Source organism: Xenia sp. Carnegie-2017, unplaced genomic scaffold, assembly GCF_021976095.1.
Source record: "Xenia sp. Carnegie-2017 unplaced genomic scaffold, XeniaSp_v1 HiC_scaffold_6, whole genome shotgun sequence".
Lineage (NCBI taxonomy): Eukaryota > Metazoa > Cnidaria > Anthozoa > Malacalcyonacea > Xeniidae > Xenia > Xenia sp. Carnegie-2017.
The window spans coordinates 21,095,155-21,110,050 of record NW_025813526.1 but is presented as its reverse complement, the minus strand read 5'-3'; the positions used below and the strand labels follow the sequence as shown (position 1 = coordinate 21,110,050).

Below are 14,896 nucleotides of genomic sequence, written 5' to 3'. Positions count from 1 at the left end.
CAAAATAATTTTTTGAAAAATTCAGAACGTTGATGGTGAAACCATCGTATCAAATTTTAGGGCTACCTGACAAACATCACCGCTTTTATGTCGACGACGGCAAGCTCAGAAACAAGACTGGCCATTTCTTGCAACTGTGCATGTCGTCTACGGCATTAAATCAGAAATATCGACAGCCAGTCGGAAAATTAGGATTTTTAGGTTTTTTATTTTCATGTTAAAGAAATATCATGTTTTTATTAAAAAAATTTTTAATTAAAGAATGTTAAATTTGGGCATTCGATAGCGGCGTTGTTTTATCCATCATTGCGATTGATTGACCAGTCGTGATGTTAGCAGGAAAACTCCCAGGAAATGTTTTAGAAAAGGTCATAATATTGACTTTTCCATGGAAACAGGCGTTGGGCTGATGGATGCATTGCTCCAGAAGAGTGTTTAGCGTTTGCATTCTTTTTAGAGATGGCCTTTAGGGCATTAGAAGTCACGTATTTTTCAATTTCATCAAAGTATATTGTCCATTCTTGATCATTGTTCAGAGGTCTTCGTTAAAGTATATTGTTTATTCTTGAGAATTCTTCAGAGGACTTCATTAAAGTATGCTGTTCATTCTTGATCATTGTTCAGAGGATTTCATTAAAGTACACTGCCCATTCTTGATCATTGTTCAGAGGTCTTCATTAAAGTAAATTGTTCATTCTTGATCATTTTTCAGAGGTCTTCGTTAAAGTATATTGTTTATTCTTGAGCATTCTTCAGAGGACTTCATTAAAGTATGCTGTTCATTCTTGATCAATGTTCATAGGATTTCCTTAAAGTACGTATATTGTCCATTCTTGATCAGAAGGTTTCTACATAGGACAATTGAAGCCAATGTCAGTTCACACTACTATACTTCCATAAATGAAAAACATTGATAACATACTTACATTGAACATTTTATTCACTAGTAATGTAGTTCAAGGGAAGAAGAATTTCAACCAAATTACAGAATTGTATTTTGTTCTTATGTTTAGATGAGCGTCGAGGAACTGGTCGACAACAGCCACAATTCTCTTCTACCGCTGTGAACAATAACCACTTTCTTTAATTGTGGAGTCTACGATCATGGTGAATACACCAACATTTGTTCGTTGTTTCTCAATCTCATTTAATGACTAATTGTCGTTTAAGAGAAGAATGTCCATGTCTAAAATCAAGCATAGAGGAAACAAAAGTTACTAAGACGGAAACTTTATGGAAAGGCCACACTGCACTTTGCATTAATGAACATCACATGCAGTGTCCCAATTCGATGTTTACTCAATGCAAAAAACTTGAAATAAGACATTTACCTGAACATTTTTTCAAAGCACTCCAAGAGATATTTCACCGTGGAATAATTTCGACTTAGGCTAACTATTCTTCGTGCAACTACAGACTTTCACGTTCAAATGGCACGTTCTGAGTCTAAGACTATGGCCCAAGTTTCACGAACGTGTTGTATTCTGATTGGTCAGTGACTAGGTGTGTTGTAAACGTGTTGTGTTCTGATTGGTCATTTACTAGGTGTGTCGTCAATTGTACATTGTGAAATTTAGAATTTGCATGATTCATCACTTAGAAGTAATTAATCCCCATTGAGCGGTAAATGCATTTTAATACAATATAAATAAAAACGTATACTTCAGCTACAGCAAATAGCAAATCCCAAACATTTAAGTCTCCTTGGGGAACAACTACAGCTGAATCATGCAAATTCTAAAGGTCCACTGATGTCAAAAATGACTTGATAAACCCTCTAGATTGTTATCTTCATCTTATTTATTTATTGTATTTATTAACATTAACATTTGATCTCTTTTAATTAGCATTCTACAGGGTGTACATAAAAACGACGTTTGGCAATTAAACTACTGTAAAATTTCGAAACCCAATCACTGTGCTAACCTCACTAGTGCATTACATTTTCAATGGAGGAAAATCTTTTGTGCTTGCATCAACGTAGCTAACAATGTTCCATGCACCTGTGGGCTTGGCGTAGTGACAGACATTGAAATTATACAAAGGTTTTCAATGGTAAATGAAGGCTGACCAGCTAGTTTTGCACACATCAAAGGAATAAACCGGATAGAAAAACAATAATTACATTGTATTTTTTTATTTTATTATTCAACTATTTATCAGCCGGCATTATATGTTGTCCCTTTTAAAGAATTTTCAATCTCCATGCGACAATGTGAAAGTGTGTAAAATGAAAGACTACAGTCTTTGGTGTGAAAATGTGAAAATGCAAAGACTATAGTCAACGGCAATGTATGCAGTTAATTACTTTGATTACTTTGATATTATTTTTTTTAGTTTTAGTTTTATATGAGCCCGATAGCCGGGATTCAGCGAACGAACATGTAACATGTAACATGTTCTTACCCAAACTTTCGGCAGTTATTTCAGTAAACAGTAAAGATACAAACGATGGACAAAAAAGCAGTTAATATTGGAGGCAACAATTCGCCAAGAGAAACGACCTTGTGCAACGAAAATTTCCGCAATGCCATTCTGTAACGGTCGTTATTTCGTTAACGTCATTTCTGAGTTCTTGAACGACTTTTTCAAAGAGCTTAGCAAAAAATAATCATGTATTTAACGTAAAGATCTTTGATAAACCAGCAATTGTCAAACCTCTGGTAAAAAAACCACCATGTACAACAAAAACTTCGGCAATGCCATGTTTCTTCGTCATAATCTTTTCTGACTTCTTGAAAGACTTTTCCCGACAGCTTCGAAAAATGAATGAGGAATGAAGTATAAAGTTTGACTGAGGAAGAAGCAGCTGACATTTTAGGGTAAAACTGACATAAATTTTGTAAAAACGTAACTCTTCAACGGCCATTTTCGTTTTTTCGAGTTTGGAAACGACTTTTTGCAACAGCTTCAAAGAAAGAATCATGTATTCAACAGGTTTAACTTGTTGTGATGTTATAAAATATTGTGAAAATGGATTTGCAAGGCGGAAAGCGAATTCTTACTATAAATATAATTGCCCATCGTAAAACTTTTAATATGGCCATGGTATATAATTTTATCAAAAATAACGTTTCGTCTTTAGTTGAAGACATCTTCATATTACAATACATACATGTAGGAAGTAGTAAATCCTATTCTTAGAAATTTTGTATAATACTTACAATAACGACTGTATGCGTTACGCTTCTTCTCTGAAATAAAAAGGTTATATTACTCACTGTAATACTTTGAAACTTACAAATGAAATGTTTTACGTAATACTTACGATAAAGATTGTTTCAGCAAGAAATCTCTTTACACATAGCGCGGGAAAGGTCGGTAAAAAAGTCATATGACATATTGATCAAAATTGGTCACGTGTCAAGTCGTATAAACATTCACTAGCAAGAGCTGGGTGACGCGGGATGTGTAAATTGTCAAATCGTGCTGAGATAGCACAACATTTAATAGCATAGTATTTTTCGTGTGATGTATTTAATATACGATTGTTTTCATTTCAAGATAAATATTATGTTTTAACTTGTTAAAACCCAGTATGATGTACTATTATATAGTAGCAAATACTGACAAATTATATCTGTGTACAACACATACAATAAAGAGTCCTTGAAGTTGATGCATCAGGAAATTCTTCTACTTTGTAGACATATTATATTTATATATACTGAACTATATGTATGTTATATATATACAATAGAACTTATACAATTTCTATGCTCTGTTTTTTTGACAGACATCCTACAAGTTTTACCTTTTAACCATTATATGTAGAAGGAACAGTTTGTTTTGTCGTTGTCGTCGTTGAAACAGATGATACCGTTGAAGTTTGCCTGTAAAATATTTGCTGAAAGTTTAGAGAAAAATTGATAAACTATTCATGAAATAATAGGTAGTAGCATTTTGATTTTCTTTCTAAAACAAGCCAAAGTTTGAGTTCTTTGTGTTGTATTATTACGAAATAAAAGATTTTACTGTGTTTGCACGGGCTTATGCAAACCGAGGAGACCTTTGGGAGAACTCGAGAGCAGATCAGTGCAAGCCCGAAACCGAAGGTAGAGTGTTGCACATGCTCAAGAGTTCTCACAAACGTCTCCGAGGTTTGCATAAGCCAGTGCAAAAAATATCTTTTAAAAAATATCAATAATGCGAAATAGACAAATTTAAAACAAACGTTTTAATTTTTCCTCTAAAATGTATTCATGATTGATTTGCGAATTCTCTTTGATTGATTTGATTTGTTGAGCTCAGATCGGTTTGCACAAGCTAATGAAAACACAGCTATAGACCAATCAGCGCATGCGCTTGATTGCTTTATGTTCTTGTTTTGACTTTCAATTTTTTCTGTCTATTCTTGCCTTACAAACATTAACACTAAAAAATCGTTTAATATTCTGTATATTGAACAATAAATTACACTCAAACATGATCACGTGTTTACTCACATGAAAAGATCACGTGTTTACTCACATGAAAAGATCACGTGTTTACTCACATGAAAAGATCACGTGTTTACTCACATGAAAAAGATCACGTGTTTACTCACATGAAAAATCACGTGTTTAACATGAAAAGTATTTGAACAAAGAACTCTTGCAAGGATTTTCACCTAACTCTGGAACAGCACCCAGACTATAATTGATCAATTTTCTCAAGTAATTTTCCAATTGTTTTCGACGTGTTTCCACAAAATTGACGTCACGATTTCCAATAATTTTCTTCGCGGGAAACGTGAATTGTGCAACAGGTTTAAACTGCTTGCTTGTCTGTGCATAAAAAGGAAAAGGAAGGGATTGCACATTACGGCAAAGCAATATGATTAAAAAAATTAAAATAATGATGTTTATTAAAACCTTCTTATGTAGGGCATAAAAATCCGAGTATCTTTTGTAAACATTCCATTCATCGTCTTTGATACGGATATAAACCTTGTGAAGTAAACAATATTAAATTCTTTATTGACGACAATAAATGGACCACTGAGCAGATGATATACATATATATAGGAAGTTTATATTTGATGATTCTCCGTATAAAACAGTGCTCGATGCCCGAGAGCAGAGCGGAAATATGTTTAGTGTTGAGAAAAATCACAAAACTACAGATTCATCCCGACAAGCCTGTTTCGTGATTAAAGGAAAATCCCCTGAAGAGTGAGCAGTCACGAAACAGGCTTGTCGGGATGAATCTGTTGTTTTGTGATTTTTTCTCAACACCACTAAACATATACATATGAAAAGTGAAATATTTTAGCAGTAAATATAAACCACGACATGATCTTTTAAATACGATGACCACAAACACTTTTCTTAAGGGTGATATATTTGAAACGAGGAAAATACCAAATATCGATCATAAATCTTGAAATATAGTCCCTAGTTATCCCTAACCTAGTCCAGATAACCATCAACATCACATCGGAAGAGTTATTTACTTTTTTTAGAGATAAATATGTAGAAAAATTATACCTGATATGAATGGTGAATGTTTGGATACTTTCCTTGTACAAAAACAGATGCAATCCAAATGTTAATTAAAGGACGAGTATTGACAGACATGAAATTTGGACCAAACTCCGTCAAATATAAATATTCATCATGATTATTTTCTTGAGGAAGCTAGAACATACGAAGATACGAAGTTTTATTAAGAAATATTTAGAAAATGAAAAGAATATTTACTGCTTTTCGTATTCATATCAAACAGTTCATATTGTACATTCAGATCAATATTGTACATCTATTGTACTATAATGAACACACGGGTCTTTACTGAACATACCGGTCCTCTAAGATTGACAAGCTCTTCTTTTAATATTCTTAGCTGATATTCACGAGCGTTCAACATTTTTGTAGTCTTTCATTGAGTTCAATAAGTTCGCCATGCATATCAGCGACCTTTAAACATGATAAACAACATTTCATCACAACTTACGCCATGACGTCATCACCATGAAATTCCCAGGGATGAACAAGAAACGCGAAATCAGTCAGAGTGGCGAGTTTTTAAACATATATCACGATTTCATTTCAGTTATTTATCCTCAGTTTTCATAAGTTAAAATATCTTCTTGTATTAGATATTTCTTAAAGTCATCGTGTGCATCGTATAAAAGAGTTTTCTATCAAATAAATTTCGGCTCATCTTCTTGCAACATATGATACATGAAGACCTTTTAAGGCAAATGTTTCGTTTTGTAAAAGTATTATGGTTTAATGGAAATCTTACTTGGATCAACTTCCGCTCAAAATCTTTGTTTTCTTCCTTTCTACAAGAAAAAGGAACGAAATTCATCGCCGTTGATTCACTTTTGCTATAAATTTACGGTAAATACCTCACTTCGTCGACGTCAGATTCCGGAGAAAGAATGATAGAAGAAAGTCTTTCATTTTCTGGAGCTACACAAAAGATTGTCGAATATCTTAGATTTCTACATCCATTTTAAAGATAAACTATCCCTATAGTAAACCTTCTTCCATAATGTCATTTCTTTTCAACGATTGAACAGCACCCACGTATTTCTTTAGTTGGTGTTTGAGCAAATCATTTTCACTAAAGAGCAAAAACGAACAGGTCAACAGACATCTTTGATTAACGGAAATGCAGAGTTCTCAATGTCCTAACCTTTTTAAGCTGTTAAAAGCGACGCAATTTTCTTCATTTTTCGACGACATATCTCTTTTTAAATCTTCTAATTGAAAACGAAGAGAAGCTGACTTCATCATCTCTTTTTCCAAATGTTGTTGTAACGATCTACAGGAAAGATGACCGAAGGAAAAATTAGGGCAAAATAGTGTATATTCGAATGGAATGTTTATATTAAACGAAGGACGATAATACAACCTGTTACGTTCTTCAACTTCATCTTTTCTTAACATCATCGATACAATCGCCTGTTTTAATTCCTCTTCAACAATAAAAAACCACGTATTTATTGACATTCATGAAATTAAAATTATTCACACATACAAATATTCACTTCACATGATGAAATTTGACGGATGTCTCCAAACAAGCAAAGCAACTACGATACAAATAGTAAAATCCAATTGCATTAAATATTTCTATATTTAAAACTAACTCTACCTGCTAAAAGCCCATTTATAGTTTGAGAACCTGAGGCAAAAGTGCCTCTCCCGTTCCCGAAACATTTTTCCAAAAGATATGAGAAATAAAAACCATTTAAATACATGAATAGAAAAAACACACAAACCTGAAGTCATTTCTTTGCCTGATGGATATTCCTCTGACGGCTAAAGAACGAAAACATACCAAATAATAACGAACTAAATATAACAAAGATATTTACACATGGCTTTCTACCCTCCCTCCCCTCAAAAAGATAAAAGCATTTCATAATTAACTAACATTCATACAACCATCACCCATGGTTCTGACCAATGACGATCCTGAGTAATCATTAATTTCTATGCTACCATCACGTGTGGCACATATCGCTGCAACAGTTGCTCCAATTGCTAAACTTGCATCATTCTCGACGTCTTCATCAGTGTAAATACTGAAAACAACATAAATTACCACCTCAGTTAAAATGGTGAACTCGTTAGACATTCTTGTCGATAAAATAATGAAGTATCTTCTAACCTTGAAACGGGCGAATCATTTATTGAATGAACTAAATGTCGCGACGTCTCAGGTGCAACAGTAAATCGCTCATTTTCATCTGACATAGCTAGACCCTAACTCCTTTATCGTCATCGGGGCAAACTACGGGAATTAGAGATACACCGCTGTTCATATCAACAAGAGGCTCACACACTTCTTCCTCCGACAAGAGCGATGAGTCAGTGTAATGCCCTGATTGCAAAGATGTTGTCAAAGAATGATTTTTTTTCAAATCATTCGCAGTTTTAAACTCGTCTTTAAGATGCAGAACTTCCTGGCTTTTCTTTGTTAATCGAGCCACTTGTTCATCTGTTTCATTCTCCTTGTTCTCAACGTTGGTTTTCGCCATTGTGGAAGAAAGACTTGAATTCTCAGAATTCGAACAATAAGCCAACTGAGAGTTCTTTGGCATTTCAAGAAAATCGTCAGGCCTTTTAGTGAAAGCATGGTTACCACGAGCATGTACCTGAGAATCAGTATTACGTTGTAATATGTCGTATGCCGCTCGGGTAAAACTCGTGGCACTATCGTGAGCAGTCGTTGTTGTGGAAGAACTACCATGAGAACTGACAGTAGAAGTTCCTTCTTCCGTCTCTTTGAATTCAACATTCTCAATTTGAGCAATGTTTGCTTTCTTTTTTTTACGCTTTTTCTTTTCTTTTCCTGAAACACAAAAGAAAGATAAAAGTTAGAAATTAATAAAGACGCGTGGGGATAAATGACTACGTATTGTTCAAGTATGATAAAGAATAAATGAGGACGCGCGGTTAAGAGATGATAAGGGATGAATAAACAACAGGTATAGTTAAGGGATAAATGAAGACATGTAATAATGGGATAATAAAAGTTAAGGGAACGCACGGTTGGGGGATTACAAGGAATAAATGACATGTGTGGTTAAGGAATGATAAGATTAGCGATATATGAGATGAATGGTAGGGATAATTAGGGATAAAAGGGATATTTTTGATCAGGGGAGAAAAATGAAATTCTGATCAAATCTTTGTTTTCTTAAAAAGTTGTATTTAACAAACTTCACCAGGAGCTCCTGATGTCGCATACATTGGTGATGGTACAGCCCATATTGATGTTGAACGGGAAACTGCTTGGCTGATATTGCCCGGAATCTAAAAATTAAATTAAATTCAAGTCGTTAAAGAAAAGTACATTCATAGCTTCCAATTTTTTACCATCCATTTCTATTTGCAAAGATTCATTTTTAAACAATATCAATAGCATTCCAGCATACCTGTACAGTAATAGAGTTAAACTCCGCTTTGTCAATGTCAATTGCAAAAAGAATTGAACTTAAGCCTTAAAGAAGAAACATGGAATGATAAAAAATCCATTATAGAAATAATTTCTAATTAGCAGCAATTTTAAAAAACACTTGAGAAAAACGACGATTTTTTTGAGAGCAAACATGTTTCGACATTATCAGAATGCCATCTTCAGTGCAGAATGATTAGTGTTAAGTAATATGATACATAATATGATATGAGTAAATTAATTACAATGAGTATTAAGTATTATATAACTATAACATAAGGTTCTAAAAATAAGTATTAAGAATTTATAACAAAAGTATTATTATAAATAAATATAGTGTTGTAGTAGTGAACTGGATATTTAAATCAGGATTAGTTTTATTAATGTATAGAGCTTCCTTGATTTTGAGTGAGAAAGTGGATTGATCAGTGTCAATGATTTTAAAACAGGAAGGTGAAAATTTCATGAAGGAGAAAATGGGCAGATGGTGGTTTTGTCTGTGTGGAATTTCCTTTCCTGGTAATGTTGGCGGAACTGCTGTTCCACATTCCATTACACTGATCCATTCCTTTCATTTCCTTCTTACATTCCTTCCTTAATTCCATTAATTCCTTCCTTCCATTCCACCCTATCCTTTCTTCCATTCCATTCCTTCCATTCATTCCATTCCACTTCCTTTAATCCTACTTTATATTCCTATTATACAATATTCATTACCTAATACTTTTTCATTCATTTTCATCATGCAATCATTCCATTTTCTGAAAAATCAATAGTTACATGTCTTGCATTGGAAACCTGTTTCAGATTTGTTATGCCAAAGCAATATCTTTATTCAGTTTCAAATAAAACATACACGTTCATCAAACCATGATGCATCTTGCAAAGAACGATTACATACATTGTATAATTATTATGACATAAGCAGCTTACCTTTAAAAGAAAATTGCATTACTATATCGCATTATACATTGGTTATGATCAGGGACGCCGGAACGTCAAAAGGGTAGAAGGGGCAAGCCTTTGTGGAAGGGCACATTAGTGAAATATACTAAAAATAATCTTATATTGATAAACAGCAAAGAGATGTGCTACATGCAATACACTGTACAGAAGCACATGTCTGCAGTGTTGGTCAATTAATATTAACGATAATATAACTATCAAACGATGTAACGTCACTAATTCACAATTTGTCATGTATTGTATTTTCCAAAATATTTAATTCTTCTTTCATTTCTCTGTGAAAACTCTTTGGCAATTACGTCTATTTCCACCATATCCATGTGTTGCTTCTGAATGTTGGAGAACATAATATCATTCAGATGATTTCCTTCAGTGTTTGACCGCAGCCATGTTTTGAGACGACGCATTACGCTGAATGTGCGTTCGCACGAGGCAGATGAGAGTGGCACTGTGTAGTATAGTATAATTAGTTTGTGGATCTCTGAGCACCTTTTCCTTGCTGACAGCATGGCATTGAATATCTCTGCTATTGTTGAAATACGCGTGACTTCTGTTATTTTTTTCTTCTGATCCGCGTTGTAAAGCCCAAGAATGGTGGGAAGATCATCAAGCTGCTTTCTTAGAGCATCTTTATCAATCAAAGAATTGCTTAATCCATCTAAAGATACTCCTCTTTCTTTCATAGAGTTAAGTAACAGTTCCTCGATACATTTGATCTAGAAAAGATCGTCTTGTTCAAATCGCGATCCTAGACCTGAGATGATTGCATCAATGGCTTGGTAGTACGAGCTTCGCATTGGTGTTATATTCGCACTGTTGTAAACTGAGGCATCTGTGACGTGAAGGCTTTCTGTTATGAACATTTCTTCATTATTCATCCATCTTGGAACTTTTCTTAGTCTAGTGCCAGTGCCAAAATTTTCACTAAATTCCAGTGGAAACGACATCATAACACGAAAAACTTTCTTAGCGTCATCAAGTGTACGCTCAAACTCTTCTTCGCTTCTCATCTCATGAAGACGTTGCAGGACATGTCTTATTGAAAATAGAGCGTACTCATCTGAAATATCAACCGCTTGGAGCTCTTTAGAAAGCTTCTCGAGTAAAGCCAATAGCTTTCTTGTGGCGTTTAAATTAAAGATGACGATTAAGGATGAGAGTTGTCGCCTTAATATTCCTCTAATCTTTGCTTTTGTGTCTGCCGAAATGCTAGGATCTTCCTGCAATTTTTCAAGGGTTGCATGTAGTTCAGCCGATTTCTCAAAGATGACGTCAGCAGCCTTTACTCTTGTTGTCCATCTCGTTGTAGAAAGACTTTGGAGTCGTAGAACTTTGTAATCTTTTGTTCCTGTTTCGTTTCTAAAATCTGCCTGTATTTCTTCGAACAATAAAATACGTTTTGGATGGGCACCTACGATTTCATACAGAGATTGACATAAATCCAGTGATGTAGACAATAAATTAGATTGCTTAGCTGCATCCTGTATAATAAGTTCATTGCAGTGACTAAAACAATGAACATAAATTGCGTTTGGTGCAATGTTTTCCTTGAGCTTTCTTGCGAGGGATTTCATTGCTGAAGCTCCATCAAAGCCCATAGCTTCCAAAGCCAAATGTTAAAGGAAAACTAACATAGTTACGACAATTTTATTGCTAAGCTAAAAAGAATGCAATATACCACAACGGTTAAGTAGTCTTTATCTTGGATTAAAAACAATAAACTTTCAACCTGTAGGGCACTTTTGCCCCCCCTGCCCACCTCCAGAAAAGGCAAGGGGGGCCGTTGCCCCCCAGTTCCGGCGTCCCTGGTTATGATAATCATGTAGCTTATCAAGCCAAGATTGATCTTTCTTTCTTAAATGTTACTTAAATCAAACTTACAAAAGGAATTGTTTATGCGCAATGAAGCTATGAAGATATTTCTCCAGTGATTGCTCGTTTAAACTAGACCTAAGCTATGCTTGAGCTGCCAAATAAATATGAAAAATAGAAAGAAAAATGTCAGAACAAATTCATGGCATACAAAAAGGTTTTACCCACAAACATTCCTGGAATCATTTAGAAACCAACAACTTGACCAACCTCTACCAACATCTGTCATTACATTATGTAAAGAATTATATGTCTTTATTTCACTAGAGCTAAGATGTTCCTTGATAAATAGCCAGAACACAGATTGACCTTCAGATCTCATTAACACCTGCCTTTAATGAACATAGAAGTGATGAAAACAAATTATTTAAGAATGGCTTCTAAATTGACTGAATTGAGAGAGGAATGATGAAGATACCTTAAAGAATTTATCTTTTTTGTGGATTTAATGCCAAATTGAAGAACATTGTTCCATTGCTCACAAAGACAAGAGATTCTGTAATTCATCATAAATACAAGGATTATGATAAATAAGGATTATACTATGAAATAAAATGAACACAATACAATGCAATCGAAGAAATATCAAGTTCACCTGCTCTCCTTCTCAGAAGCCAATTCCGTTGTACTACCAAATCGTACCTGACACTAAAGAAACGACGAGGTTCAAGTCGACCAAATCATTCGAGTAAAATCAATACAATAAAAGACGAAACGAAATTACAAGTTCCAAGTTCGAACTTTAAACTACGTACAAATATTTTAAAACTAACTTGCTTTACTCCATCCAACAAGCGATCAATAATTGCTTGCTTTGTAATACTACACTTGCCAAGTTCAACATAATCTCTACTGAACTAACATGTAAAAAAATAGTTTTATTTGTCGGACAATTAGAAAAATAATTAAAAATAATTAGATATTAACATAGGATGTTTATACGAGTACCTTATGATCGCTTGATATCACCAAATATCAACTCTCACCACCCATGCTAGCATCAAGAAAGTTCGGAAAAATACAAAGTTTTTTCTACATGTAAAAAATATCCACGATAAACGACAGTATTATTGAAGCAGTTCACAAAAGAAGATAAATCAAGGAAATTTACAAATATGGGCAACGAAAATGATGTAAATGAAATATTTGAGGCAAATGGCAGGACGTCACAAAGAGAGGGGGAACATTGGGGGTGGGGATGAGAGTACACACTGAGCGTCGCAAATGACACCCCCAGTGCCCACCATAATACCTCGGCAAACGAATGCATGAAAAACATGACACATGCAGTAATTTCTTAAAGTTATTTGCTGAGATAAATCAACGCAAGTAAAAAATGTTTCATCGAATTCTTTTATCAAAAACCACGGACAATGATTCCAAATTCTAAAAAACGTATGATAAACTGGAAAAATCAAAAGTTTTTTAAATTCTTTCGTCGAATTTCACTTATTGAACATCACAGAAGTAAAAAATAAAATGTTAACAAATCACAAAATTTATCAGACTAAACTATGAGTATATTGTTTTATAGTTAGTTCATGGTGAATGCTGTATGGTTAGTTCATGGTGAATGCTGTATGGTTAGTTCATGGTGAATGCTGTATGGTTAGTTCCCGGTCAATGCTGTATGGTTAGTTCATGGTCAATACTCTATTACAACTAACAAAATTCTGTTAAACCAAATATCACATGACGTCATTGATTGTAATTACGTGTTTGTAGATGTAAATCGTCCAAGTCAGAGTAGAGTCGTGAGGAATGTTGATATTAACTGTCTCTAGATAGATGCTCTACAAAGATGTCATTAATGTTTTATAATACCGTTTGTTGAAAGAGATCCTGAGTCACTCTTCATCTTCGTTATTTAAATGTGTTTATGTAACAAAACTTACATGGATAAAAGATTGATGTTACTATAAGGCATGAACTATGATCACCATTTTTAACTAATATGTATGTGGTCACGTTGTTTTTATTAAATCTCTCATCCGTTTGTTAAGTATGTGACATGTAAAGAAGTAAAGCAAGCATAATTTTGTTCACACGGTCGTCATATATGAAGTCTTATTTCTACAACGTAGGTAATTTGTCGAAAGTAAAGCGAGTTTCTGAAACTATATTACTAACTTTACATAACGATTTCGCTATTGAAGGATCTCGATAATGTATGACTAAACATGCATGAGAAATCATATCTAAATTGATATACCAACTTTCTAACTATTGACAATAAGCTGCATGGTAAAGGAAAGCAAAACCTGTTCAAAGGTATGTGAGAGGTGAAATAGCATACTTGTCTATGGAAAAAATGGGAATCTGTGAAAATTTATGTAGGGGGATAGCAAGTCCAATCATGCATCACCTCCCTTCTTTGCTGACGCCACTTTTGACTAAACTCTGTGTGTCTAACAAAATGTTGATAGTTGTATACAACAAGCCATTTCTTTTAGAAATAAGAAAATTTGAAAAACAAGCAAAAGTTAAACACAGGAAGAATGTATTTACACACAGAGGAAGAACGAGACCGAATCTATTGTTTGTGAATTGTTGATTCATGCAACACAGAGCTTTCAAAACTATACTTATGATCATATTTTAGTTTAACAGTGTTAAAGTTTACTTTTATTGCATCCTTTACTGTTATATGTATAGTGTTTTTTATTGATCATAAGTATTTAAGATTGCGTGCAGTTGATAATTAAAATGTATTGATAATTTACAATGGGTTATTCAATAACAAAGGCCTTTATAATATAAAGCGACTTTTATCCGCTTACTCATCCGCTTGTTGAGTATGTGACATGTAAAGAACTAAAGCAAGCATAATTTTGTTCACATGGTCGTCTTACTTTTGAAATAAAGTAATTTTAGAAAAATTAAGCGATATTTTAGAATTACACTACAAACATAACAAAGTAGATAAAGCAACATCTCGATAAAGTATGAGAATCATGCCTCTATATTGGATACATAACTTAACTATTGACAATGGTAAAGGACAGTAAAGTCTGTTCAAAAGTATGGGGAGGCAGAATAATATGAGAACATTTCCTACATGTAGCACGCTGAATTTTCTGTGTGTCTAGCATTATGTTCATAGTTGTATACAACAAACCATTTCTTTTATAAGTAAGGAAATTTGAAAAATAAGCAGAAGTTA

General features: G+C 33.9%; 2 protein-coding genes and 1 long non-coding RNA gene across 7 annotated transcripts in view; all 3 read right to left on the bottom strand.

The window, feature by feature from the left end:
- Nucleotides 1-2,592: 2,592 nt before the first annotated feature.
- LOC124457939 (sorting nexin-29-like) overlaps nt 2,593-14,896 on the bottom strand; it is a 61,751-nt gene continuing 49,447 nt past the window's right edge. For 2 of the 4 annotated variants that reach the window (XM_047008083.1, XM_047008087.1), the window contains one exon: nt 3,616-3,833. In XM_047008083.1, the coding sequence (XP_046864039.1) occupies nt 3,758-3,833 (76 nt within the window). In that variant the 3' untranslated portion in view covers nt 3,616-3,757. Of the gene's footprint in view, nt 2,757-3,615; nt 3,834-4,520; nt 4,530-4,569; nt 4,767-4,853; nt 4,929-14,896 lie in introns of those variants that run through there. The other 2 variants (XM_047008082.1, XM_047008084.1) reach the window with 2 other exon arrangements.
- On the bottom strand, nt 5,816-8,695 carry LOC124457941 (sorting nexin-29-like). Of its 2 annotated transcripts, none has more exons than XM_047008089.1 (10): nt 8,666-8,695; nt 7,606-8,289; nt 7,369-7,519; nt 7,214-7,253; nt 6,844-6,904; nt 6,625-6,753; nt 6,470-6,552; nt 6,335-6,398; nt 6,229-6,268; nt 5,816-5,897 (listed from the first exon to the last, which is right to left on the bottom strand). In XM_047008089.1, the coding sequence occupies exons 2-10, from the start codon at nt 7,689-7,691 to the stop codon at nt 5,841-5,843; spliced, it is 711 nt and encodes a 236-aa protein (XP_046864045.1). In that variant the 5' UTR covers nt 7,692-8,289; nt 8,666-8,695; the 3' UTR covers nt 5,816-5,840. The 2 variants fall into 2 exon arrangements, with proteins under 2 accessions (XP_046864045.1, XP_046864044.1); XM_047008088.1 differs by having other exon boundaries at nt 6,844-6,907; nt 8,666-8,692.
- Nucleotides 11,944-12,241, bottom strand: LOC124457953. The gene is made up of 2 exons (XR_006952907.1): nt 12,152-12,241; nt 11,944-12,065 (listed from the first exon to the last, which is right to left on the bottom strand). It is a non-coding gene; the product is annotated as an uncharacterized LOC124457953 (long non-coding RNA).